The 27810-nt window shown below is 43.9% G+C and overlaps 1 protein-coding gene across 1 annotated transcript; it reads right to left on the reverse strand.

The window, feature by feature from the left end:
• Nucleotides 1-236: 236 nt before the first annotated feature.
• On the reverse strand, nt 237-7085 carry Edn1 (endothelin 1). The gene is made up of 5 exons (XM_052156736.1): nt 6596-7085; nt 4796-4964; nt 3124-3282; nt 2866-2979; nt 237-1439 (listed from the first exon to the last, which is right to left on the reverse strand). Exons 1-5 carry the CDS (start codon nt 6657-6659, stop codon nt 1337-1339), a joined length of 609 nt encoding a protein of 202 aa, XP_052012696.1. The 5' UTR covers nt 6660-7085; the 3' UTR covers nt 237-1336.
• Nucleotides 7086-27810: the final 20725 nt, after the last annotated feature.

Raw genomic sequence — 27810 nt, forward strand, 5'->3', positions numbered from 1 at the left:
CTAATTCTCTATTTCCTTCATATCATATAACCTTCAAGGTCAACTAGCCATTAAAAGCGTTTTTTAAAGAAACGTATCAAGTTTCCTGTTTAAATCAAGCCGACACCCTACTTTCTTTCTAAGTTTGACCTTCCTAGAGAGCCATTTTTCACCTTTTCCCTTCAGGATTATCACTTCTTGGAGTTTTCAGAAAGAATTCACAAGTCAGTACAGTAGGGAAAAATATTTATTTGCTAAAATCATTACCTTGACAGGCAAAACAAATCATGTTCTCAATTTCATTCAGAAATATATTTTTTAAAAAAATGCATAGACCAATATGGCCTGCCCAGATATATATTTAACATGGTAAATATAAGGAATAAATTGTTTGAATATAAATATCTATAAAAAAATAAGTACATCAAGATTCAATCTAACCTCTTCCATTAGCCAGTTACAATACATACGGGAACATGTTTTTACTGCTAAAAAGCACAATCAGATTTTTCAGCACGTTCACAAACAACTCTATATACCATTGTGTTTCCCAAGGTCAAGGGCAGGGTGGGATTCTGTCATCCTCTTTCTCATAGATCAGAGCTAGCAGATTAGCATGGAGATGTTTCAGCTACTTCTGACTTGATTTCTGTGAGGCAAGGATTCAGTACAGATGACTGGGAACCCGGATAGTGGAGAGGAGAGAGTATAGGGAGGCAACAATTAAAGGTGAGAATGTGTACAACAGTGCAGAAAGGTGAGGTAGACTCATATTCATGAAACACATCCTAATATACAGTAGTAACAGTTGCTCTGAGTTTTGCATTTTACAACTTAAAAAAGAAGTCCTTGTCCTTTTTTTTTTTTTTTAAACTCACATGTTTGTCCTTGGAGTGTGTTTTCAATTTGTGCATTCCTCAGAAAATTTTTGCATGGACTTTGGAGTTTCTCCCTGAAATGTGCCAGGCGCCTGAGTCAGACATGAACACTCCCTAAGGACTTTCTACAGAAACTCCGCCCTGCTATGGAATCTCCTGGCTCGCTGGATGATGCCACTCTAGAATGGCATCCTGTCTCTGCCCTCTGAGAGGTCCATGGTCATTCCCAAACAGCAAGAAGAGGCAGAAAAGTACTCGCTACCAGCGGACGCAGACAAAGACAGGTTCAGGAACACCTCAACCTTTCTTGGAATGTTTGGAACAGGGATTCTGCTGGCCCTCCGCCAGTCTGAACAAGAAACTGTAGAAGCCGGACAGATGTTCTTGCTAAGATCCCAGGCAGCACGGAGAGTGCAGAGTTGGCCACGGGGCTCACTCTATATATGGGATGGCTTCCAAAACACCAGGGAGCTCTGTAGTCAATGCGCTCGGTTGTGTGTCAACTTCTGGTCTCTATAGAGCTCAGCTTTCAACTTCGCAACACGAAAAGATGTCTTGATGCTGTTGCTGATGGCCTCCAACCTAGTAAAACAAGACAAGGAAAAAAATGTTATTTAAATACACACTCACAGAGAGGGAAACAAATCACTCCTTGGCTAAAGAAATATCTAAAATTAGAATTTGGCACCAACACACCAAGTCTTAGTTCCTGGCCTTTTACACCAGTTGTGGCAATGCGGTGCTCTTTGATAAATCCCCAAGCAGTGTCTATGACTAGTGTGTGAATAAACTCCGCTGTTTATGCTTAGTGCTACAGAGAGGAAGCCTATGGGCATGTCTACGGGGAGTTAAGCACCAAATCTATGCTTAAGTAGCCTCTGCCTCTGCATCCTACCCTCTGGCGCACTGGCACCTTCTAAATCACATAAGGAATGGAAGCTAACAGGTGGATGGAGAGAAAATTGGGGAGCCTACAGGGAGACCTGAGCAAGTGCTTAGTGACAGTTTAAAGAGTTGTGCAGTTTCAGTGTGTGTGTGTGTGTGTGTGTGTGTGTGTGTGTGTGTGTGAAAAAGAGCACATAAAAAACTGGAGCATTAATTATCAATTTAGTGTTTAATGGAAGACAAAGTAGCAAAAAGGTATATTGATCCTCAGGTCAGCTCAGTAACTATGACCCGGTGGAGAAAGAGCCCAAGGTGGAAGGTGTGAAGCGAGCTAAGTGTGGCTGTCCCCATCCTGAGCAGTAACTAGCTTAGCTGTCCTTCCCCATGGCCACAATGGGCTCAGAACACTTTGGTCACAGGGTCACACCTTGACCCTGCATTTCTTGGAGACATTTCTAGAGATACGAGTGAACCTATGATAGGTCTAAACAAAGGTCCCTTTACCACCCCCACCTTCTCAATTTCAAAAAGTTTAGACTTTGGAAGGATCATCATAAAGACTGCTTGAAGACACACTGCGGGGTTGCCCAATCCCGCTCTCTCCTGTGCCACAGGAAACAAGCAAAGTGACAGCTGGTTCTTGCTTTTTGGGTTTTTGTTTTGTTTTGTTTTGTTGTTTTGATTTTTCACCAATAGTCACGGAATAAACCTAAATACACCATGTTCTAAATCTCACCAACCTTACCTAATGGCTTTGTTTCCCTTTGGCCATTTGAATAACTACTACTTTTTGGGTAACACATATAATAACTATTTTAAATGTCTTTTCCATGACATGATTTTTAGTTTCTGGAGTCAAGAAGAAAATAAAAGATCCAGAGGAGAAAAGACTGGATATTCTTAACTGCTAAAGCTGCCTCTTAGAGTAGAGGCCCCACCTATAAACTGTGCTAAGACACAGGGGGCAGGTGTCTACACTCAGGCCCCAGTATCTGAGGAGCCCTTTGCTCTTTTAAGTCCATGACAACTCTGTTACTATAGTCAAGTCTTTCTCCCACTAGGAAGGACTAGGGAGCCATTAGCACTGGTGTCCAGGGTTAGCAGGTCCTCGCGAGCCTCTTACCTTCTTAGTTTCCTTCTTTCCACCAGCTGCTGATAGAGACACTTCTTTCCCAGCTTAGAACAGGGTTTTCCCTTCTTGAAGTCTTTTAAGTCTTTCTGCATGGTACTTTGGGCTCTGTGAAGACAGACGGGGAAAACCATTTTAATGATGGTATATTGAGATTCGCCTAGCCTCTCTGTGTCTCTGCTCCTTTCTCTAAAGTGAAAGACAGTCTCAGAGGGACTGCAGGTTGGACAAGTCAGAGGGGCTTCTACTCACCTGAGTTCGTTTCCTGCTTGGCAGAAATCCCAGCACTTCTTGTCTTTTTGGTGAGCACACTGACATCTATTCCCGTGGTCTGTGGCCTTGGTGGGAAATAAGTCTTTCAAGGAACGCTTGGACCTAGAAGGGCTTCCCAGTCCATACGGGACGACACGCCTGTTATGGAAAGAGAGAGAAGGAAAAAGATATTAGCTTAATTAATAATCTTTCAAACGACACATTCTTTGGGAATAGGATTCAGAGAGCATTTGGACAGCTCAAGATAACAAGGTTATGGAAGCCATTTGGCATGTCTGTCCATCAATGGTCCTCAGTGTATGTCCCCCAAATGGGAAAATAGCAGCTTTTTTTTTCTGATTCAATGTCATTCCATTTCAATACTTGACAATGATATTCCATTTCTTCCAGACCCAGTTTTGTTCTAAATTACAACCTCTGTTTGGGTTCCTGCTTTAGATTTTCTCTCGTTTCTGGTGTCATATGGATTATGGGGCCAGAAAACAGAAGGACTCCACTAGCCCCAAAACACAAGATTTTCTACTTCAGTCATGTGTGACAAAGCTACCTGGTGGAGCATGGCCTAACGGCCACTGCTCCTAGAGTTTGGCCAAATTGCATGGCTGTGAAGGACTCAGTGTCTACATGCTCTCTGGTAAATTGCAATGAATCCATTTCAATTCTCCTAACAAGGAATGCAGTCCTTCCCTTGGTAGAAACACTACTAAGGATTAGGTCCGCAGTGGTTTGGGTCTGGTTTGGTTTGGAATGAGGCCAGCCATTGTAGACAGAGTAAACGTGTTCTCTCTGATGATTGCTTCTAACGAGTGGACTAGTGTTGGGGGCTGAGTGTAAAACAGCCTCTGTTCCCTCGGAAGATACAAGAGAAACCTATGGCCACTGTTCTGGTCTCTGCCTTGAAATACAGTTTTCTAAAGACGAAGGAGAATAGCAAGAAGTTTAGTACCCCGCCCCGACCCCAGCCCTGCTACCAGCTCATTCCTACACAAGGGACTTCAACATTTTATCCCTTAGTTTTTCTATAAGTAAAACAAAGGAAATTATATTGTAACTCCCTATTATATCTATTCCTCTGGAATACATGGCAATGTGCCTCTCTGAGAACTATAGGTAGACTGCCCTATATAGGACCTTGGGCTATTTGGTCCCACATCCAGAGCCTCCTGCTAAGTTATTCTACCCTTTTCTTGTCTTCAGATGCACAGCCCCTTCGATCTGTCCCACAGTAAGCAGCTTGACACGCTCCCCAGACTTTCAGAAGACCCTCTCCTAGACGGCTACCACTAAGCTAAGGTGATCTGTCTCAGTCAGCACAGTTCCCTTGGGAGGCATGTTTTTTCTTTTTTCTTTTTCTTTTCTTTTTCTTTTTTCTCTTTCTTTTTTCTCTTTCTTTCTTTCCTTCCTTCTTTCCTTCCTTCCTTCCTTCTTTCTTTCTTTCTTTCTTTCTTTCTTTCTTTCTTTCTTTCTTTCTTTCTTTCTTTCTTTCTTTCTTTCTTTCTTTCTTTCTTTCTTTCTTTCTTTCTTTCTTTCTGTCTTCAGAAACGCTAACGCCAGAAGCTTCCCAGAACAGAAACTCCAGCCTGGGCTCCAGGCTCCAGAAAGCCCCAGTAGCGAGGGATGGCTAGGGTTACAATGCCCTCTAGAGACTCACTCGGGAGTGTTGACCCAGATGATGTCCAGGTGGCAGAAGTAGACACACTCCTTGTCCATCAAGGAAGAACAGGAACAGCGCTTGGACCTGCGGGGTCTCCAGGGTGTGCTGGGAGGGGGCCTCTGCACTCCATTCTCAGCTCCGGGGCTGAGCTCTGCTCCCAAGACAGCTGTGAAGAGAAGAGAGGGTCAGGTTGGTATGAATCTCTCTTCAGACGGCCAGAGCGAGCACCTGCAACCTCGTATTCAGGCCAGATCTAGCAGCGCAAATAGAAGCAGACAAGGCATAAAACTGCCCTTAGCCCGAAACACAAACAGAAAGAAAGAGCGTCCTTTGTTCTCTATGCTTAACAGGACTTCACCCTTACCCTGGCTGGCTTATCCACCTGCAGAGAGATTACACACACACACACACACACACACACACATACAGAGAGAGAGAGAGAGAGAGAGAGAGAGAGAGAGAGAGAGAGAGAGAGAGCTAGGAAAGGACTCCCCAGCCTTCTGAAGACGCTTTGAGGTGGACACTGGTGGAATTTTGAGGGAATCCATCCGTGAGACTTGAACAGCACAACTCCCATAGATTAAACTGGCTGGTGGTTACCGGGAAATAAGTTAGCCTATTCCTAGCGTTGGGGCCAAGTTCCCTACTCAGGATAAACTCTTTAGGGGTAGCCACTCAATTCCAGCGTGTGTAGGAGCACAGAGTGGTCAAGGGAGCATATGGATGCCTTTTTATAACAGGCAGGAAGCAAAAACTTTCAGAACATGCCTGGACATCGAAGAGAAACTAAACTTCACAATAGTCACTTCAGGGGGAGACAAGTTACCACTGAAGGAAGACAAGGTACAGCTCAGGAGACCCAGGGGGATACACCATGTGCTCAGAACTCAAAATCTTTGGGCTGCACAGCTTGCATGGGATATGACACCTCCTTCTGGCCCAACACAGCATCGCCTCTTTCTATTGCCAATTTCACCATGCAGTTTATCTGCCCAATTTTGTTCATTTCAAACGATCAGACACATTCCAGGGTTCTCATCCCTTTGGCATCCTTTCTCTTTGCTTAGGGTCAGGAAAAGACAAAAAGAGGCCATTGACCCTCAAAAAACAGGATGGGAGGAGAAAGAATCAGAGGCGGCCCATACTGTCTAATTCCTTAATCAGGCAGGAATGAATCCGGCTCCCCTCCCAGGACAGGTGAATACAACTGAAATAGAGCTCACACTGTTTGAAGATGCCAAAAACCTGCCAAATGAAACCTTAAGTCAATAGTGACAAACTTTAAAGAAAGCATGTGCTTCGCCCTGAAACCGCCCGCGGGCTTACTCAGCGCAAGGATGATCGGCAGGTGATTCCACTCTTCACACTGCGCCTGCATGAGCTGAATAGGATTCCCTGACTTTAAGCTGGAGTGTTTCAATATTTTTACACATTAGCACACTATCAAGACAGCGTTGGAATAAGCTCCTAAATGCACCGTGTAACCCTAAACACACGTATTTCCAACAGATCTTTGCCTCAGCTGTAGCTACTCAGCAGCACTGCTTCCAACGTTATTTTGAAGCTATGTGATAAGTCGGTTGTTAGTTGTATTCAAACAGGGGGTTTTATTTCTTTCGCTTCACACAGAAGTAATTGCAAAGCACTTGATGCTGGAGCTGCAGTAATTTTATAGAGAAGAAAAGAAAAAGGAAAGAAAAGAAAAGAAAAGAAAAGAAGAAGAAGAAAAAGAAAGGTGGAAAACAGAAGCGAGCCCAGCGCTGCGCTGAAGTAGAAAGACCCGCAAGTGGCGCCTACCTGTTTCTGGAGCTCCTTGGAAAGCCACAAACAGCAGAGAGAAGATCACGGGAAAATAATCCATTCTGCAAAGGGATCAGAAGAAGGGGAAAAAAAAGAAAAAAGAAAGTTCGATTGCAAATGGAACTCAATGCAAAACGAAGAGGACGGTGTCTGGTCGCTCTGATCGCCTCAGGTTTTTTGAGATCTCGGCGCGGTCTTCACCGGAGCGAAAGCGTCGCGGGCAGCCGGGGAGGCAGCGCGCAAGGACAGCGGAGCACAGCGGAGCAGACTGGGTCAGGCTCGCAGCGCCGGTGCAGGAACGCTTCTGACTCGGACAGCTCTCCGCCGCCTTTTTATATTGAACCCCTATAGAGCGGGGGGTAAACAGCTCCGACTTTATTCCAGCCCTAAACAATGTTATTGTGTGATTAGTCACCCACAGGCAACGTGCAGCCGGAGATAAGACCCGGCTCTAGAGGAAATCACGGCTAACTTCAGAGGCAGACGCCCGCCGTCTGACAATCCAGGGGCAGGGCTAAGAAAAAGAAAACACCCACTAGACAGAGACCTCTGCAAAACCTGCACCGAGCGGCCGCCCGCTTCCCCTTTTGCTAGCTGCCAGCCCCAGAGTTCAAGAATCAAGAGGTTCTCCAGAAGAATAGTCACCCCATTGGAATGAAAAGTATGAAGTACAATTAAATAGATTGTATTGTGCGCGCGGGGGTGGGGGTGGGGGTGGGGGTGATCATTGTTCACTTGATTTTCCTTTTATGTCTTTCTGATTTCTTAGTCGGGATCAAACGAGGGGACGATCCCCCTTCTTCACTCTTGACTCCCTGCTCCTGGGGCGAGAGGGGACGCAGATTATTTTGGAAGAACTTCTCCAAACTCTCTTCCTCAAGCCTTTTAAACTATAAAAGTTCCTCGCTTCAGAGGTGAGAAAGATTCCGTCAGGAGTTAGCAAGGAAGGAAAACTAAATAATTAATGATAACGACAACAGCAATATGGTTTTGTCAGGCACATCCTTATCTCCCCAGTATCGCTGATCAGAAGTACACCCGCCCCCCACTCTCTCGCCTTCCAGTATTTCTTGAGCCCAGCCTCTCCCTGGGAATTGCCCCCCCCCCCCGCCCCCCTTCCCCCCCCCCCCCCCCCGCTATCGCGAAGGATCTTGAGAAATGGCAGGAACGAACAGCAGGGGGAGATGAAGAGCTGCAGGGGCTTATGTTTTAAAAAGATAAAACAATTAAAGCCTTGGCTTCTAAATGATTAGAAACGAAGCCTTGGCGGAGCAGAGAAGGGCGCCTCACATATGAAAGAGAGGTGACTAGAGGACATTCCATTATTCCCTTTCCGACCTTCCAGAGCCCCCCACCCCCACCCCCCGCCCTACTGTGCTTCTTTACTTGGGCAAACCAGTGCTCTGTGCATGATTAGGAAGCCACAAGGGGAGTGTGGGGAGGGAAGGAAGGACTGCCTCTGCCTGCCGAGTAAGTGGATCAGATCATACCTCACAGTTTAATAACGTGTTTACAGTTTCCAGACAGTTTCCTGTCTATTTTGCCATGAAATACTCCCTCCCCCCAGGTGCCCATGGGTTATTAAGGCACAAGTGACAACATGTCTCCACGAATAAAGCAAAACATACATAAAGCACGGTGGCTGTCTCAATCAGCTTTGCATTTCAGCCCAGAAGCTGGAAACAGCACGCAGAGTGGTTTCCCTGGGATGCTACCACAAAGCTCCCTCCTCCATCCCATCTTGTTTGACTCCAGTTTTCCCTGGGAGTAGATGCCAAGAGAGACTCACTTCTAACACAGGACCAACAGGGGGACTGACGCCTTGCAACCATTTATTTCTTTACCTCTACAATCAAAAGGCAGATTTAATAACAATCCCCAAGCTGTGGACAGGGACACAGTTAGGCCTAGTGACCTCTCTGGAAATCTCAGTAGGGGAGATGCAGCAGCAGCAGCAACAACAACAGCAGCAGCAGCAACTTTAGGTCACTAAGAACTCTGTCCCTTAGGAGACTCTGTACTAAGAGCTGGAGACTTTGGAGAAGCAGGAACCGGCCGCCCTCCCACACCCACACCTGAGGCCCAAGGCCACTGGTAAGCCTCTGTCTCTGTTCTGCTTACCTCAGCCCAACCCCCTGAGGGTGAAGGCCAGGAGGTGACAGCTGCCCCTAGAACTGGGCCCCAACAGGAAGAAGCCAGCTCATCCCACCCCAGCTCCTCAGAGGACCTGGAGGAGAGGAGAGCTGATGTCACCTTTCCAAAGTCCAAGTTTCCCACCAGCAGGAGGAAGGTGACTGGGAAAATGTATACCCCCCCACCCCCCCCACCCCCACACACACCTCTTTCTGACCTCCTGGCCAATTTGGCCAAACATTGGCAACTGTCAGGACAGACCTGTCTTCAGCTCCACCCCGGAAATGCCCAACCCAGTTCTGGAAGGCATCCTCCAGTGTCTAGCCTGGGCCATCATCCTTCAGCTGGGGGACACCTGCAGGTACAGGTGGCCCCAGCATCAAGGAGAGAAGGAAAGCAAAGGAGAACTGTCCAGAGGTTTTTCTACTCCCAGATGTTTTTCTACTACCCAATCTCTTCTTGCCTACCCATACCACCCTGAACATATATAACTCAAAAAGTAAAATGCAAACTTCAGCAACCGTCCACCCTGACCCTCTTCTTCTAAAGTTCCGTGATCTCAAACCGCAAATTAAAACAAGATCTTAGCCCCGGGAGAGTCCCATCTTTCCCAGCTATAATCCTGAATTCTCTAGGCCTTGTTTGCACGTGCACTGTGTACATACATGTGCACCTATGTCTCTTTCTTATGTGCTTGGGACGAAGGGTAGGCTCTGCCTCCCTGCCCATCTCTCCCTCTCTGTCCCTTACAGTGCCCCCCACCCCCACCACTGTCTTCCCGTGAAAGGAGGGAGGACTCCTCATTCAAACTCTCAGAGAGGGGAGCTCTAGGCGACTTTAGGTAGTAACTTCACCAGATAAAATTTTGCCAGAGTAGCAGGGGGAGGAGAGAGGAGGGGAGCAAACCAGTTTGACAAGCTAAATGGCCCCGCCCACCTCCACTTAAGGTATTACTATTAGAGAGGCTAAAGACCCAAGGAGGAAGGGACTAAAAGCATAGGGAAGTTTAATAACTGCCCGGGTGCCTTCCCTCGGTCCACCCCACTTCTCAAAACAGTCCCCAAGGAAACCTTTGCAGCCCATCACCCTTAAGGGAGAAGAGTGGTAAGGAAGATGGCTTTTCCCTGCCACACAACAGCTCCCTGTTGGCCTAACTTGTTCCTGCTTAAGAAGTACCCTTGAAATGCGGGGAAACGGCCTGATAAAGTTGTTTTTATGTTTTTTCTTTTCTGTATCTTTGGCTGCATATTAATAGATAGCTATAAATAAAACACCCTGAGCCTCAAATACAGAGACTACACAGTAGCAGAGTGTCCTGTTTTTAGCACTCCTCGACTTGGGTCTTTCCTCAGCTTTTGCGTAACAAGACTTGCAACTGTGCCAAGCCAATAAATTTGGAGCGAGATGTTGCATTTTGCTCAGGGAAGAGAAGAGCCGTGCGGTCGCTCGACGACGAGTGGAAATTAGCTTATTTGTGGGCAAGGGGAAGCTATGCAGACACTGAGCCTGCTTTAATCCTAAATGCTGCACATTATAGTCACTGTGCCCAGGCCACACTGCATGCACACGGGAGCTGTGAGTGGACAAAGTTTCTTTCTCCCTCTAATCCAAAGAAAACAATGGTTACTATTCCACCGGAAATGAGATAGCCCGAATCAAGTCATCCAATGCATCAAAAAAAAAAAAAAGTATTAAGTATGTCTTACATTTAGTTTAAAAGGTCATGTCAAACTTTCTGACCTGGCATTCCGTAGCTCAGTCACCAGGAAATCTCTTTCACGCTTTTGTTTGTTTGCTTTGCCATGTTTGTGGGACATGGGTAGACTTTCAAAAATGCTTTGTTGTTAACAACATTGTTTCTTTTACATGAGTAATTTTAGAAAATGTGTGTTGATGTGCACTGTTTAAGTCTGTGCATAGGTAGAGGTTAGAGGTTAGAGGTTAGAGGTACTGTCTGGTGTCTTCCTCGGTCACTCTCCGCATTGTTCATTTGTTTGTTTCTTTGTTTGTTTTTCGAGACAGGGTTTCTCTGTGTAGCCCTGGCTGTCCTGGAACTCACTCTGTAGACCAGGCTGGCCTGGAACTCAGAAATCCACCTGCCTCTGCCTCCTAAGGACTGGGATTAAAGGCGTGTGCCACCACCGCCCAGTTTGCATTGTTCCTTATTGATCCAAGGTCCTTCACTGAACCTGGATCTCACCCCTGGGCTAGGCTGGCTGACCAACAAGGCCCCGAGACCTACCTGTCTCTGGTCCTCAGAACTAGGGTTACAAGCACTCCAAGCCTTGTCACCATGAGAAAGCTGAAAAACCCAAACTCAGGTCGCCATGCTTCAAAATACAAGCCCTCTCCTGACTGACTCATCTCCCAGGCCAGAAAATTTCATACCACTTATGCCATGCTTAGTAATAGTGCACAGGACGCTATGATTTAGTGCATATGGAATATTTGATCACCATCCGTTCGTTTTGGTTTTAGAAAGAAAAGAATGCTCATCCACAAACCTTGTCCCGCTCTACCCACAGTGGCGTGCTCACCACGCTTACCGAATTCCTGTCCCATCGATCCGGACATCCTATGTGTTAGTAAGACTTAAATTCATTTCTCCTCTCCAATTCTATTTTCAGCACAAACACCAAATATCTCCCATCAAAAACTCTCACAGCAGTTGGGTGGTGCACCTCAAAGTGGGGGAAAAACCCAAACAGTTGTCCTGAGCAGAAATGAGAAAAACAAAAGACTCACATCTGTTCCCAGCTAACAGGTCCCCTGGTTTAGGGACTTATCCCCCCAGGGCTTTTTAGTTGCTCCTGAGTTCCCTTGCCGTCCTCATCCTAAACCTATGCATCCAGTGCAGGCACTGGCTCTCACGTACACGTAGGCACACGCACATCTATAGATCTGAATGGAAGCATGCTACCAGTGCACACACCACCAAAGAGAATGGCAGACAGCGTCCACAGGCTGGTCCTTTGCCTGCATGTCACTCATGCCATTCAGAACTGAAGGGACTTTGATACAGAGGACAATGAGAAAACTTCCTGTGTGAGACGGAGAGGAGCCCCTTCATTAAATGGGATGTGTGGGGTTATTCTCGGCTGGCTTTCCTCCATGTATCTAAAGGGGGTGTTGTAATGCAGATAGGATAAGGTTTGTTCTTTATGAAAACATCAGGCTATTCAGTTCTACGTGTAGGTGTAGATGGGTTTTGTAGGCCATTAGTCTACTAAGAGAAATCAGACCTTTGCCCAGGGAAAGAGACAGGAATGCTATACAGCAAGGCTGTACTCAATGTATAACTCCTTCCTCAGTGACCCAATGTTCTACCTTCCAGTGTGAGATGAAGCAGCCCTGGGCCTTCCTGAGAAGCCTGACAGACATTGGTGTCATGATCTTGGCCTTGAGAATCTTCAAGACTATAATCTTAATAAAACTGTGTCTTATGAAGCAGCTCATGCTTATTTTAGCAACACACAGGATGCCTAACAAAACTGTTTCATTTTGAGACAGGAGCTCATGTCACTTGGGCTGATCTCACACCGGCTATATATAGTGTAGGATGACCTTGAACTCTTGACACCTCCCCCCACCTCTGCCTCCCAGGTGCCCGCATCACTTTTGCGCACCCACACACCAAATAAAGAACTGAATTTAGCCAGCCATGTGGGCTAAATCCAACAATCCAAAGGCAGAAGCAGGTGAATCTTTGCAAATTCAAGGCCAGCCTGGTCGACCTAGGGAGTTCCAGGCCAGCCGGAGTTACAGAATGAGATGCAGTCTAAAACACAAACAAAAACCTGCTTCTGAACTGTTTTCATAGAAATGAGACAAGGACCAGCAATGTATGTTAAACAAACTACACTTGGGTTACACTCAACGGAGTCTCTCTGAGTTCACTCAAGCCCAAACTCTTTGTTTTCCTTTTCTATTTCTAGTTTTGTTTTTACAGAGACAGGTTCTCATTATGTAGCCAAGTCTAACCAACTCTGATGTGTAGCCCAGGCTGGCCTCTTATTTACAGACTTCCTCTTCCTCAGCTTCTCATATGTTGCCACACCCAAGTCAATAGCTATTTTTAAGGATGCCATTTCATTAATGATCGTGTATTTTTTAAATTTTTTATTTGATCTCTCATCTAGAGTGGTTAAAAACATAAGTGGCAAGGGATTTTCAATCTTTCTCAAGATTTTTATAGTAAAAAGCCCTTGGCACTGCACTAAAAGGTATATCACCAGCCCAGGATAAGTAGCAAGAAATTGATTCCTTTGAAATTTGTTTTTCCTGTTATAAGCTGAAAATCAGAAAGCTTCTCTTATTCAATTTCTCTAATTTCATAGGCATAGATGTTTATTGATCCACAACTTGGTGACCAAGATACTTCTGGGTACTTTGTATGTGCCAATGAAAATGAAAGAAAGACACATTTGTAGTCACACATCAATAAGCTGATAGGGGGGTTATTAAAATTTTCCAAGCATAAGTAACATATTGCTGAGGAGACCTTCAGGGTAAGAGGGTGGAAAGGTTATGGCACGGAACAGTCAATAAATAAATCAAGGATAGAGCAGAAGCCAGGCATGTAAGATAGCCCTTGAGAGGCAGAGGCAGGAGGATCAGAAGTCCAAAGTCATCTTCAACTGCAAAATAAGTTAGTGAGAACCTAACTTATTAAAAGAAGGAAGCAAGAAAGGAAGGAAGGAAGGAAAGAAGGAAGGAAGGAAGGAAGGAAGGAAGGAAGGAAGGAAGGAAGGAAGGAAGGAAGGAAAGAAAGAAGGAAGGGGTAAAGAAAAAGAATAAAGACAGACAAATCAAACCACAAAAACAGGAGAAGGGAGGAGGAGAAGGGAGGAGGGAGGAGGAGGAAAGAGAAGGGAGGAGAAGTGAATAGAAGGGAGGAGGAGGATGTGGGGAGAAAGAGGGGAGTTTTAACAATGCTCAGTTGCTGGGTTTCCAGTTTAACTCAGAGCATATCTAGAGCTGCCAGATGATCAGGAATGGGGCTCACTTCGTGCCTCTGTCTGAAAGGCCGCAGTAGACGCAGAATGTCCCCACTGTGTGCTTCTTACACTGTAGTTCTCAAGGCCGAGGATGACCATGGGGCCAAAGAAGGAAAAGAAGATTGTAGGGAAAAAACAAGGCACACTTCCGTGAGGAGGACCTCCTTCCCAGAGTGTCAGCTCAGAGAACTTGAACAGAGGTTCAGACCATGTTGCCCTTCAGAAGTCTGGGTTTTATTTGTGTTTTAAAATAATGATTTGAAATGACTCCCATGTCTTGCAAATCCCATTCCTGGAGTTAGCTTTTTGCAGGAGGGAAAAACATCACTATAGAGTTTTAGGAAAGTTCTCTAGCATCCATCATCCCTTTTCTCTTCCCCTCGAAAGAAAAGAGTTTAAAAAAAAAAAAAGATTCATTTCAGAATTCCTGCATGGTCCTTACCAATAGGCAATTTAAACTTTACTGTCAGCCTAGACTATAAATCTGTAAAAAGTAAATTCCTCTTCAAAGTATTGTTTTTTACTCAAATATAAATATGAGGAGGAAAATAGAAGAATATTTTGTACTGCTTGTCATTATTGAAGAAAAAATTGGCTAAAGAGTGAATGACTTCTTTAAAGGGACATTTGGATTCACTTTAAAATGCAGATTTAAGTCTACAGACTCCAAAATTCATTTAAACTAAGGGGTGTGTTTGCTTTAGTGCTCTCTCTCTCTCTCTCTCTCTCTCTCTCTCTCTCTCTCTCTCTCTCCATTTTTTTTTATAAAAGAAAACAAAAAAGTCTTTGGGGGTGGTGGCAAGAACATTCCTGGAAATTGATGTCTTTATGATTTATTATTTTTTTTTTGTAGTTTGAAGCACCTCCTCTCTTGTGTTAATATTACTTAACATTCATTGATTAAAAGCTGTTTCCTGACATGCAGGGTTTTTTGGTTTTTTTGGTTTTTTTTTTTTGTTTGTTTTTTGTTTTTTGGTTTTTTTGTTTTGTTTTGTTTTGTTTTTTACCAAGGTCAGTCAAAAAGACATCAAATCTATGTCTTCCCAACACAGGACTTGCAAGAGCCAAAGGGAAGAGTGACTTCATTGTGTCTGTGCCATCTTAGTATGTCAAGTCACTTCACAGCGACATGGGAAAGAACAAATGTAATAAAATGCAGAACGTAAGGAGAATGAATGTATTTGTGGCTGAATGTGAGGTCTTGCGATGCTTCAAGGAAATCTCATTGTAGGGTCACTTTAAGGAGAAAAGAATAACATAGAAGAGAGAAGAGTGGACGGATCATGCAGACCCCCTCTGCAGCTCCTCCCTTGCTGGGATGTGTGAGAGAGGGTACCTTCAAGCACGTTGAAAGTGAGGCTGTTTGTGAGACACAGCATCTTGGGACAAAGTGGAAACTCCCCCACGACAGCAGTGGCTTATTTTGACATTTTTCCCCCTAAACTTGTTTCAAGATTAGTCAGGGAGGGATAACATTTTCCTAGATAAAATATTTTTACAGCTTTGTATCTGCCCCACCCCCTGCCTGTTCTCTCTCCCCCAACATCCATTCTATTTTTGTAAGCTATCTAGAAGAAACTATCTTTTTGGACTAATGAACAGGTCGCTACGCCCACAGCTCCGTTTACCCCCACCCCCTTTCAGAGAGCAATTTGCCACTTTGTGATGACTTACACCCAACAAAATGTGACAAAGAGCAGAAGTCCCCAAGCACACAAATTTCCAACCAACCCCCAGTTCCTCTCCCGTAGGGTGTGTGCATATGTCTGTGTGTAACGAAAGCACGTGAGTGAGGAGCGGTCACTGATGGGAAGGCTGCAGAAGAGGACATCAGGTGGCCTCTTCTGCTGCTTGCTGCTTTATTGCCCTGAAAACAGGGTCTCTCATTGAACCACAAGCTGATGTTTTGGACTAGGCTGACTAGACACTGGGATATAGGCCCAGCCTTTACATGCATGATAGGGATTTGAACTCATATCCACCCACACCAATTCCCTAACCCCCAGCCTCCATCTCTGATTAGCAAGTTCTGTGTAGATACAGAATAGATGCAAATTTGTTTCTTATTCTCAAAGGTTGACCAGAATATGAATATCCAGCACATCCTAACTGGAATTATCCTTTTTAGCTTCTCTCAGTAAGACCCATACTGAATTCTATGTCTTTAAATTAAAGATTGTATGCTATTGGCTTAAAACCCTAGATATAAAAGACCAAGAAAGGAAGATCAACAAGTGATAAATCCTCAGAGTGTTCAAAGGGCTTTCTTCACTTTCAGAGAATGGTCTAGGAAGGAAGGGCAGCTGTCTCTGTACAACAAGGGATGCCGCCCAGTTACTGAGAATCTGGGGGCGGAGGAAATAGAAAATTCTGTCAGAACAAAAAAAAAATAGAACTTAGCAAGAGAGAGTGAACCATCTATAATTTAGACAGAATGTCAAATTATGATAACACTCGATTCTGAGGAAAGTGAAACTCTTAATACGGACATTGTCCAAATATAGATTATCCAACACAACAGGAACTAATGTCCTCTCCTGAACAGCCACCCTCCTCCCTTTCTTTCCTTGTTCCCATTACAAAATGAAGGAAAATGGTGTGCTACGTATTCTTAAAAAAAAAAAAAATGGTGTGTGTGTGTGTGTGTGTGTTTCCTCTGGTGTCCTTTCACTTTGAGACAGTGTCTTCTTTATCACAGCATATAACAGCTCAACTGATGGACAGGCTTCAGAGAATCAATTCTCCTGTCTCCACCGCCCATGCTATAGTAGAGCTCAGGGCCCTCACGTTTCCGGACTGAATGCTTCCCTCAGCCACTCGGTAGTTATCTTAAACTGTCAGAATGGAACCATTTTAGTTGGGGCTGTTTAAGAGAGGCCAATGATTGCAGTACTAACTTGAACAATTACATAAAGGTCTTTTAAAGTCAAGGCTACAGGAAACAGGGAAAGATCAAATGTATTATGTAGAGGAGCTAAAAGGTCTGAGGAAGAATAGCTTTGTCTGGACTTTATTCCTGACTGAAGCTGACCAAAGGAATAGCACTTAGTCCCAAATGTGACCAGCAGAGATCCTCTATTTGAAGTCACTGACCAAAACCTCAGTGTGTAAAAAAGGAAATGTCAGACTACGGAGAAAGCGGTGTCAAGGCTGGGCTTATCAAACTTACCAAACCAGGCTAAGTGTTTGGGACTTAATCTATGGAAGAGGAAGGGCAGAACTTGTGGAGAAAGCACGATTCTGAGACATGTGTTCTTTGCGACTTTTGTCATGATTCAAATGTCACAGAGTGTACTCTGACAACGTTTGATGGCACAGACCACTGTACCACCTACTGTGTGCCACACAATCAATTTCATCATGAGGTATGTCATGGAGACTCTGTTATTATATTTTCCTAGCACGTGTGAGGCCCTGAATTTCATAATACCCAGCCCTGAAAAGAAAGTGATTAATTTACTTAAATCAAAGTTTCTCTATCACATGTCTGGAGTTAATAATTTCTAAAACCAAAGCAGCTGTCTGAGGGAAATAAACGCTTCTCCATTCTGTTGCCTGTAACTGTTTCCTCATTAGAAACAATTAGAAAGGTTTTCATTTTTCATAAGAGTTGCTTACTTGTACTTACTTTTTTTTTAAAGATAAAACAAAATCCCATGTATATTAGACTGGCCTCAGACTCAGGACATAACTGAGGAGAAGCATGAACTTTTTTTTTTTTTTTTGATTTTTTGAGACAGAGTTTCTCTGTATAACCCTGGCTGTCCTGGAACTCACTTTGTAGACCAGTGAGATTGTAGGTGTAGAGGTTGGCCTTGAACTCAGAAATCCTCCTGCCTCTGCCTCCCGAGTGCTGGGATTAAAGGCATGGACAACCACCGCCCAGCTTGAGCAAGAACTTCTCATCTTCTGGTTTCAACCACCCAAGTTCTAGGACTGCAGGTGTGTACCACCTACATTAGCGTCTAGATTTTTTCCTATTGGAAAAATAACCTATAGAGATATCAAACCAATAATATACACATTGGAAAATTAAAGTACTGTAAGGAGGGGACTGGAGGGATGGCTTAGCAGTTCAGAGTACTTTCTGTTCTTGCAGATGACCTTAGTTGAGTTCCCAGCACTATACGAGGTTACCACTTGTAACTCCAGCTCCAAGGCTGATCCAATGACTCTGACCTGTACCAGCATCATCTATACATGCACGCACACACCTCACACACCAACACATAGATATACACTTCATCTTAAAACCTTAAATTCTTTTTTGAAAAAAAAAATGAGTTTTGTTGTCCCACTTCTGTTTTCTTGCAAGCTTTCTGTAGCAATTAGCTTTCCTTTCCCTTATTTTGTTGCAGAAAGACTTGTTTGCAAATGGATTAAAGCCATCCTTACCTCTGTGCTTGATTATGTCACATTCCTTGCAGTATTCATATATGAACACCGCCCCCATTGACATTCTTTAAACAAATGGAACTGGGAAAAGTTCTCCCTGTAGCTACACAGGCTTATATATTGTAGGTAGGTTTTCAGTTTTCATTAGAATTGTCTGATTGTAATTATTTATAAAAATAAAAAATAAAAAATAGCAGTCTCCTGTATATCAGACTGGCCTCAGTAGGTCAGTATGTACCTAAGGATGACCATGAACTTTTGATCCTTGTCTCAGCCACCCAAGTTCTGGGATTGTAGGTGTGTACTGCCACACCTACTGGGTGCAGTACTGGGACTGAAGCCAGGGCTTTGTGTGTCCCTAGACCTAGTCAGCCTTTATTTTGTTGTGTCTTCAGTTTGTAGTTCTTCTTGAACACCTTCCTTCAAACGTCTCTTTCTGGAGAGCTCTGCCTTGTTTGATGGTCTGCTTTCTAAGAGTCCATGGTGTCTATTGTCTTCACTGTAGAGTTTCTTCCTGTAGCTGTGTAGAATAAGGCATTTCATTGAAGGTTTTAATGGTTCTAATTTCTCCAGACAGTTTTTTCCTAATTTGTTTCTACATTTCTAATGACATTTTCCTATAGATATGGGTTTTCGAGAAGGCATGAAAAATACAAAGAAAGATGGAGAAATAATTAAAAGCAAAACAACAACAACAACAAAACCCAGTGCCCTGACTTAGCAAAGTCTGTCTTACTGGACTCTGACCCTGACCTTTGGCCCCTCTTCATCTTCTTAGTCTGAGCTCATCACCTCCTTACAGGCCCAGGTTCCTTTCTTCATGCTATCCCCATAGTGGTCACTTCTTTGGCTAGTCTCAGGAATAGGCCCGTGTTTTCACCTCCTCTTCTTCTTTCCCAAACCCCACATGTAATAACGGAACTTCCTTCTCTGTTTCTGGTCCTGGTATGTTGGGAGTGGAAAAACCAAACCAAACCAAAAAAACAAAACAATGAACTTGAAATACAAGCAGGGATTGCAGTGGTCAATTTTAAAGCAAGCGTGATTCTTAATCTCCTTAGATCTTCAGTTAGGGGGAGAGACAGACACATGCAGAAACATCCTAATAAAAACATCCCGGAATGGCTAAGGACTATATAAGTCAGTTTTATAACCATGATGGCCTCCTGATGACTGTACAGGGAGTTAAGTGACAAGTAGGGCCGGGAAAAGCAAGAAAATAAAAATATAAAAATTCAGGTGGAATGGTAGTAGCTTCTGAAAATACAATCTGAGCAATAGATTTCATAAAGGACTCTGACTGGCTTTGGCGGTAGCATTTTGAATACATATTTTATGACAAGTTATTGTTTTGTAAAGGACAAGGAAATGTATAGTGCATGTGGTATTTATGAATGGTATTTATGAATGGGGCCTAGTTTAAGAGGGGACTCTGGTAGACATCACTGGTTACAGAGCCCCAAGAAGTCCCCTTGTGCTGTTCCTGTGCTGTTGTAAGGACAAGTTCCATATTGCATCTTCTCCTTTTAGGAGAACTGAAAGAAAGTAGCCAGTTGTGGGTTAGCCAGAGAGAAGCAATGATGTGTGAGAGTAAGTGAGATCTACTGAGACCGACCCTAGGAGTATGCTCACTAAGGCTCCTCTAGCTATCACTATAAAGAATAAATAAGGTTTGCTCACAAGTCCCGTGAAGCGTAAATTCTCAGGCTTGCCATTTCAGAACTAATCCAGAGCTTCCGTTTCTCCTAGATCCCCTTGTTAGGTGTTCTTAGTGGAAAGAGGATCTACCATTTAAACCATACAGGTTTCTAACTCTGTAAATAGTCTACTAAAAGAATTCATAGAGGCAGACAACTAGACTCATGATCGGTAGTGAAATTTGAACTCAGCAGAGTCTCAGACCCTTATTCCTCATGTTTGGATGATCAAGAAACAAAAGGTTAAAAGGAAGACTCCCAGGGTTTGCCTTCCCAGTGCTGCCACATTGGGCTGTGGGAAGACTACAGCCTCAGGGGTGCTGAAGCATCTGGGCACTGTTTCCTCATATGCAAAGGGCAGGCGCAGTCCTGACCTGAGGCCTTGGCACCTTTCTTTCTTCTCGTCTGAGGATACCACCCTTCCAGCAGCGCCAGCTCAGTTTCTCTCCCAGACAAGCCCATTCCAAGTTCTGGGATTTCCCCGGTCTGCCCTTGGCACCATCCTTTGTTCCCAAGGGAGATGTGCCTTGGGGATTTCTATCTACTTCCCTTTCTATAGGCTTTAAGACCCTTATAGACTGGTGGCACAGTGTGCAGATCTGTTTCTGACTACATCTTAATACATTGGGAGAACTGTTTATCCTTTATTTCTGTTTCCCAACTGCATAAATGAAAAGGGAAATTCTTACACTAACTATTACATGGCTTTAAGGACTGAATGCACTCACATCCCTAAAGTCTGTGGCATAAGATTGACACGCGGTTCCTTTCCATTCAAGCTCTGGTTTCCTGCCTTCAGTGTGCCTTTCTCCACAGTCTATTGATTGACAGTTATGCCCACCAACTCTGTAATTAATTAGACATGTCAACGGGGGTGGGGGGAATACTGTAGTTCTTAAGACAGTAATCAATCAGAATAATTAAGAGATTATGCCAATGTCCTAACATTTGAAACCCCATATTAATCACTTATCATGTTAATAGGAAGCCTCCCCCCCAAGGCAAGCAAAAGTATTGGCATGCTTATACTCAAAGTGCTGACACGCCTATAAAATACAAAGTGAATTCTATTTCTTCCTGCTTTTACATTCTTCACCCAGTTTTTTTGCAGCCATCCAAATCAATGCTCTGCAATAGTCCTGCCACTCTAAGTATGTAAACAGAGTCTGTGAACTTATCCAGCTCGCCCTTGCCTGGGGGAACCCCCACATGTTTTTGTCTCTATCTAAAGTGATGTTGATCCTACCCTTTTACATCGATGTTTGAAGATGAAGATGGATTTGACCTCTTTGAGGAAGTCTCCCTAAATCCCTCCATCTATGTGAACAGGCCTGGTCCAGCTGCCTCTACTAACCCTTGTCATCTTTGACTAAGACAATGTGTAGGCGCCCCTCCTACATCCTCCTGAATAATAACTCTGCACAGACTTCTTGCACAATGCTCATTAGACCTGATTATGGTCACCCGTTGTTCACCGCCTCACCTCCTAAACTGTAAATTCCTCTGTGCAAAGGAATGTACATTATTCATCTCGGTTCTCTCAACTTCTGCAGAGCAACTTGCTTTTGGGAGGTCTGCAGGGAAGCCCCTCAAAATTCAAGCTGAATACCCAGATGCATAAGGCTCTCAGCGCGACGCCTGTACTAACTGCCACATAGGCTCCTTCTCTTTCCCCTGTTAAAACATTCCAGCTGAGTGGAGTTTTTCCTTCCTTGCAAAGATCAAGAAGTGGACAGCATCTTCATGTGAATGACATAACTTCTTGGATGTTAAAGCTCTGCATTTATTTCCACTTGGGGCATTGGTACACACAATCACAGACTCTTATATGCACACACTCTAGCCAGCCTCTTTCTGGAAAATCCTTACTGCTGCCGTCTAGCTATCTAATGAAGATGTCTGACTCAGAGTCAAGACCTTTGTCTAACCATTAAATAGTCACAATAACTCTTCCAAAAATAACATTCCTTTAGCCTACCAGAGAGTGTTTTCCTTTTAATAAAGTGAGACATTATGCATTTACAAAATATGGTATGTATATAAATGCATAAAAATCATCAAGCCCAGAGTGGTGCTATGGTCAGGTCCAAAGTTTAGGGGAAACACAATTTTGATTACAGTAGGAAAAAAGCAAAATAATTCTCCAGATCTACATCAAGCAAAACATGTCTGCTTTAATCTTGAATTTGTAACAACAAAAATACACATAACCAGGCCAAGCCTCTCCCTTCAAGAACTTGTGCCAAGACTGTATCTCATCCCTGTCCTGCCTCCCGGGTAAAAAGAGGCTTCACAGCCAAAAGTGACTCACCAGCACAGTGCTTTCTGTCCACCCGTGTGACAGGAGGAAGCATGCATAGAAGACAGGCAGTGGGACTGCAGGTGACAAACCACCCTATGAGCTGGCCATCTTGAGCAAGAGTTTCTTTGGGAAACCCCATGGTACCACAGTAGGTAATGTGGGACAGAAGACCTGGAGGAGCAGGCTGTCTTAATAAATTCCCAAATGGTGAGATCCTGGAAGTGCATGCTGTGGGTCTTTGGATTTGTTCCCCACAGAAAGAAGAATTTAACAAGCTTGCCCAGCCCTCCCGCAGAAGACCAAGGCAGATTACTGCTAGCTAACTTCGTCTTGGAAATGTATCACCTCTGAGTTTCAATATCCATGGGAGCAGGTAGGATGAAACTAAATGAGAAAGATGTTGAAGCAGCCACCCCATGGCAGGAGAGTACATGATTTCAGGCCATTCTGGAAATGGACAGCCATTAAGGGGAATGCACTGTTATTACGGCATAGTTGCAAACAGTAAAACACAGGCTTGCGTTCTTGTTGGAGAAGGAACTCAGGCCACCATGAAGCAAGTATTTGCAGAGTAAATGGTCACTTTTCCATCAAGGAATGGCACTTTCTACTCTTATTGAATATTTCCTATGATATATTGACTATGCTTGTGCTGACTATTGTTATTTCAACCTGACACAGGCTAGAATCATCTGCGATGAGGGAATCCCAACTGTGGAGATACCCTCATAAGACTAGGCAAATCTATAGAGCATTTTCTTAATTAGTGATTGAGGGGCAGGGCCCAGCCCACTGTGGGCGGGTTCATCCCTAGGCTGGCGGTCCTGGTTCTATAAGAAAGCAGGCTGAGTAAGCTATGAGGAGCAAGCCAGTAAGCAACACCCCTCCATGGCCTCTGCACCAGCTCCTGTCTCCAGGTTCTTGTGCTGTTTGACTTCCTGCCTCGCTGCTTTTGATTGATGATAAACTGATAGATGGGGCTGTGAGCAGAATCAATCCTTTCCTCCCCAAGATGCTCTCCGTCCTGATGCTACATCACAGCAATAGTAACCCTAAGACAATACCTGGCGTGTTTTGACACACCACGGGACTCTTTGTTAACATTAACCTCATCATACAGGCTGCCTTCTCCCGTGGAGTTTTTACTGATCATCCAGTGCGTTGAACTTAAGGTTTGAAGTTGCTCATCACCCTCACCGGCCTTCAAATGTTATTAATTATCTATATTTGGATCTGAGTGAAGTCCTTTAAAGATTGTATCTCAAAGTTCAGCTTTAGTTGGCCCAGTAAGATTTAGGGCATGCAGTGTGCATACTTCAGATATACCAGAAAAAAGACAGATCCTATTAGCCACAATGAAAATGCACCAAATAACCATTCCAAAGAGACATGCTCTCTCTCTCTCTCTCTCTCTCTCTCTCTCTCTCTCTCTCTCTGTGTGTGTGTGTGTGTGTGTGTGTGTGAGAGAGAGAGAGAGAGAGAGAGAGAGAGAGAGAGAGAGAGAGAGATGCAAGAAATGGGAGTTAGAGAGATGGCTCAGCAGTAAAGAACACTTGCTATTCTTGCAGAAGACTTAAGTTAAGTTCCCAGTACCCCATATAGTGGCTCACAGCTGTCTATAACTCCAGCTCTAGGGACCCTTCTGGGATCTGTGGGACCAGCCACATTCGTGGTAGATAGATGGGTAGAAGGCAGAGGTAGCTCATTGGTTCTATGGTCACTTCATACTTCTCCTTAAACTCAGTGATTATTTTTGTTTCATTTTTCATCCTCAAAGACTTTCTCATAGTCTCAGTTTTCCAGGTAGATCTGATAGGAAGAGCGCTTTGTGTTGCAAATCATGGTAATACAGGAGTATCCTGTGGGATACTTCCTGTGGGAAGCTACTAAAGTACAGCCCAGGTTGGATAAATTGAATATTAGCTCAGGCCTTAAAATGGTACATAGCCCAGAGCTACTGTTAACATAAGGGAACATGCTGGTAAACAACAGCTTAAAAATAAAAAGCTCTTGCCTGAGACCATAGCTGCATCTCCTGTCACATCCTTTAAACACATCCTTTAAGGAAAAGATTACGCATCTTATTTGGTGCCTTAAATTATAGTATGACTATAGTTCTTGAATATAACGCAAATCGCCTCAATGTTTCCTAACATGTATGTACCTGTCAATTTATACTTTTAAAAACAGACTTCTTATGTGTATAAGTGCTTGTTAGCGTGTATGTACAAGGCCAGAGTGCCTAGTTCCCATAGATACCGGAAGAAAGTGCTGGATTTCCTGGAACTGGAGTTGTAGAACATTGGAAGACACTATGTGAATCCAGGGAACTGAACCTAAGTTCTCTACAAGAGCAGCCAGTGCCCTTAACTGTTAAGCCATCTCCCTAGCCCTCTATCATATTTTTGTTGTTGTTTTAAATTTTGAGAAAGAGAGAGACTCCGTGTCTCCCTCACCATTACTGAGGCAATACTATTTCAGAAATATCATTCTGTGCCCTACATAAGGACCTACCTTTAGTTTAGGAATGAACAATGCTCTCCTATATCACATATTCCAATATGTGATATGTAATTTCACCCACTATGTCATCAGCCTAGCTCTGCTTTCTACCTCCCTTGAGCATAAAACTCCATACCCCAGTCCCATTAGTACAACGCGCCATATCTTGCTGCTTAGAACACTGATAGTCTTCCCATTCCTTATCAGCACCCACTGTTGGACAGGCAGAACCTTAGCAGGTTGAGCTGCATCTTCTCCAGATATCCATTTGCTCATGAGGACAATTTGATGGCATTTGCTACAGCTAGACTAACCCCCACACAGACCCCACCATCGCATTCTTCCTCTGCCACACTCTACACTTGCCTTTCTCCATCCCCTCAATGCCCTCTGGCTACTCTTGGTATTCAATTTAGATATTTGGAGAGATCCACTCCACTTATTTTCAAAGATCTCTTTGACGAATATTCCCCAGGAGTATGAGTCAACCCTTTCCAGTCTTCTTCTTTCTTCACGTTTGCTCTCAGCTCTTTTTTGCACCTTGAGGATGCAACAGGCAGCAAACGATTGTCTCTTTCCTAAGCTCTTCCCATGGCCCTCCCATTTCCATAACCAACGCCCAGATTCCAGCTTCCCCGGCTTCTTCCTCATCCCGTGTGCCTCGCCTATAGCTGGAACAATGAATGACCGAGGTTTCGCCTCCTCTTCCAACACTAGTGGGTTCTCTGGGGAAAAGTTCTGCTAAAGCAGTGACCAGTCTGTGACTCAATGGAAAAAAAGGGGTAGACTCCCTTAATCTTATTTCATGATAACTTTGCATCACCCCAACTGGGGTTTGCAGGGACTCTTCGGTTTCTGTTCCTTTCTGCTCACACCCGCCATTTGTCTATGTCCTCTTCTCCCCCCTGGTTTAGTCAGGACATAAAAAAAAAATATGAATTATTACCATGGGAATAGACAACAAAACAACTAAACACTGTTGTCACCAGAAAGGATAATGAAGTCAATGAAAATGCTAACATGTTTGTTTGTTAGGGTTGGCATAAGAAAATGCTCCAGATTGAGTGACCTGCACAACACAAGTGTCCTTAGGAAACCCACATTTATGATGCCAGCAGGGTTCTTCATTTTCTGAAAGTCTCTTTCCTTGGCTTATAGATGGCTACCACTTCTTCTGACCTCCTCCAGGTATCTTTCTGCGCCTATTCATATCATGTATCATTAATCTGTGTCCCCTCTGTTTTTTCTATATACACGTGTGTGTGTGTGTGTATGTGTGTGTGTTGTGTGTGTGTTGTGTGTGTGTTGTATACAGCTGTTCATGTGTGTACATGTGTGTATAAGGCTACATGTGCATATGGAGGGTGGGGCTGTCTTCTAGTGTCTTCCTTGATCATTCTTCACTTTATTTTTTGAGACAGGCTCTCTCAATAATTCTGGAACTCATCCATTTGGCTAGACCGGCTACTCAATGACCACGGCAATCTGCCTGTAGCTCCCTGCGCAAAGTGCTATGGTCACAGACACGTGCTTCCATGCCTCTTTTTTTATCTGGTGATCTGGACTCATGTCCTCATTCTCCCACCACCGACTAAGACATCTCCTCAGGCCTATCTCTTCTCCTTACAAGGTCCCTAGTCACTAGGTTAGAATCCAACCTGGTGACCCTATTTTCACTTAGTCACCTCCTTAAAATTTTACCTCAAATGTACCCCACTAGGGGGTAGAGAAGGCTAACACTTTAACTTAGGAAAAGGAGGGGGATACAGCTCTACACATGACAATAGGTTCATAGTTTCCTTTTTCATATTTTTCTATGTATATTCATGATATACATGTATGTGCATTTGCATATATATGTATATTCATGCATTTGTCTATATGTGGAGGCTTGAGGTTGATACTGGCTGTGTTTCTTGATCATTCTCCACTTTTTTTTTTAAATTAAGCCAAGGTCTCTTGCTGAACTTAGACTCTTAGATACAGATAGTGAGGCCAGCCAGCTTGCTCTGGGGAATCCCGTCTCCATCATCCGAACACTAGACACATAGGCAGGCCACCATTCCTACTAACACGTGTGTTCTCAACATTCAAGCCTCACTCTGTACACTTGTACATCAAGCTTTGTATCCACTGAGCAATCTCCCCAGACTTTACATTGTCATTCACTCAGTAGTAAAAATTATGACTTGTCAAGACTGCCTTGCCATTATCCAGAACTAGCCAAAAGCTGCCTGCCAGTTAGTCAGACCTAACATCTGACCTCTGGTGCTGCTGGCATCTATGGCGCCCCTGTAAAAAGCCCCCCTGGACACTCGCCTCTGCTGAGTGGATTGTTTACACTTGTAATCAGAATGGATGCTGCCCCCTCTATTCTTTCTTTCTTGACACTGGAAACATCAGTTTAAATAACTAGAAAGCCAGCATCCACAAAGCTGAAAATATGGTTCATAAAGGAAATGCCCAGTTAAAAAAATCACCGAGGATACTGCATTTAGTACAAAGATGCTGATGCTGCTAACAGTTCTGGACACACAGACAGAGAAGACCTTAACTATCTTCTCTTACCTCCTTCTACCCTGTAGCTCATCATCTCGGTGTGCATCCAATCACAAGACTCAAGAGGCTAGCTACACTATTTTCAGAGCTTGAAATGCATTTGAAGTTCAGATAAACTATTACTCGTCATTCTGAAGTCATTAAAAATGCCTCGAATATAACAGGTAAAATCATTAACCAAGATCTTCGGGCAGAATAACATTTGGCTTCTTCGTGGGAACAATTTTATAATGGCTTTCCTTCTAAGCCGTTTTAATAAAGCTTAGAAGGAAAGAAATCCAGGCACTTATGTCCAAAGCAAAGGCAAGTTAAACCTGGCTCTGCTCTCTTCTTTCTACTCTGCAGGGAAGTCAAGGTGATGGAGCTAGCATCTCGACTGCAAAGGTCAGCCCTTGAAGATGACCTTTGAGAACTGTATCCATCCTTTTATTAACTGAAAGCTGGAAAGAATAAGGAAAACAATGATACGAAAATGAAGAAGCCAATCTGAAAAGAAAAACACACGGCAAGGAAATAAGAGGCGTCTGAAAATAAAAGGATCATGAAAGATGTCCAGGATAATCTACTTAACCCTACTTTCCAAGGTCCTGCAGTGTTTGTCTAACTTCAGGCGGAGTATCAATAACA

This window comes from Apodemus sylvaticus, chromosome 14 (assembly GCF_947179515.1).
Source record: "Apodemus sylvaticus chromosome 14, mApoSyl1.1, whole genome shotgun sequence".
NCBI classification, from domain to species: domain Eukaryota; kingdom Metazoa; phylum Chordata; class Mammalia; order Rodentia; family Muridae; genus Apodemus; species Apodemus sylvaticus.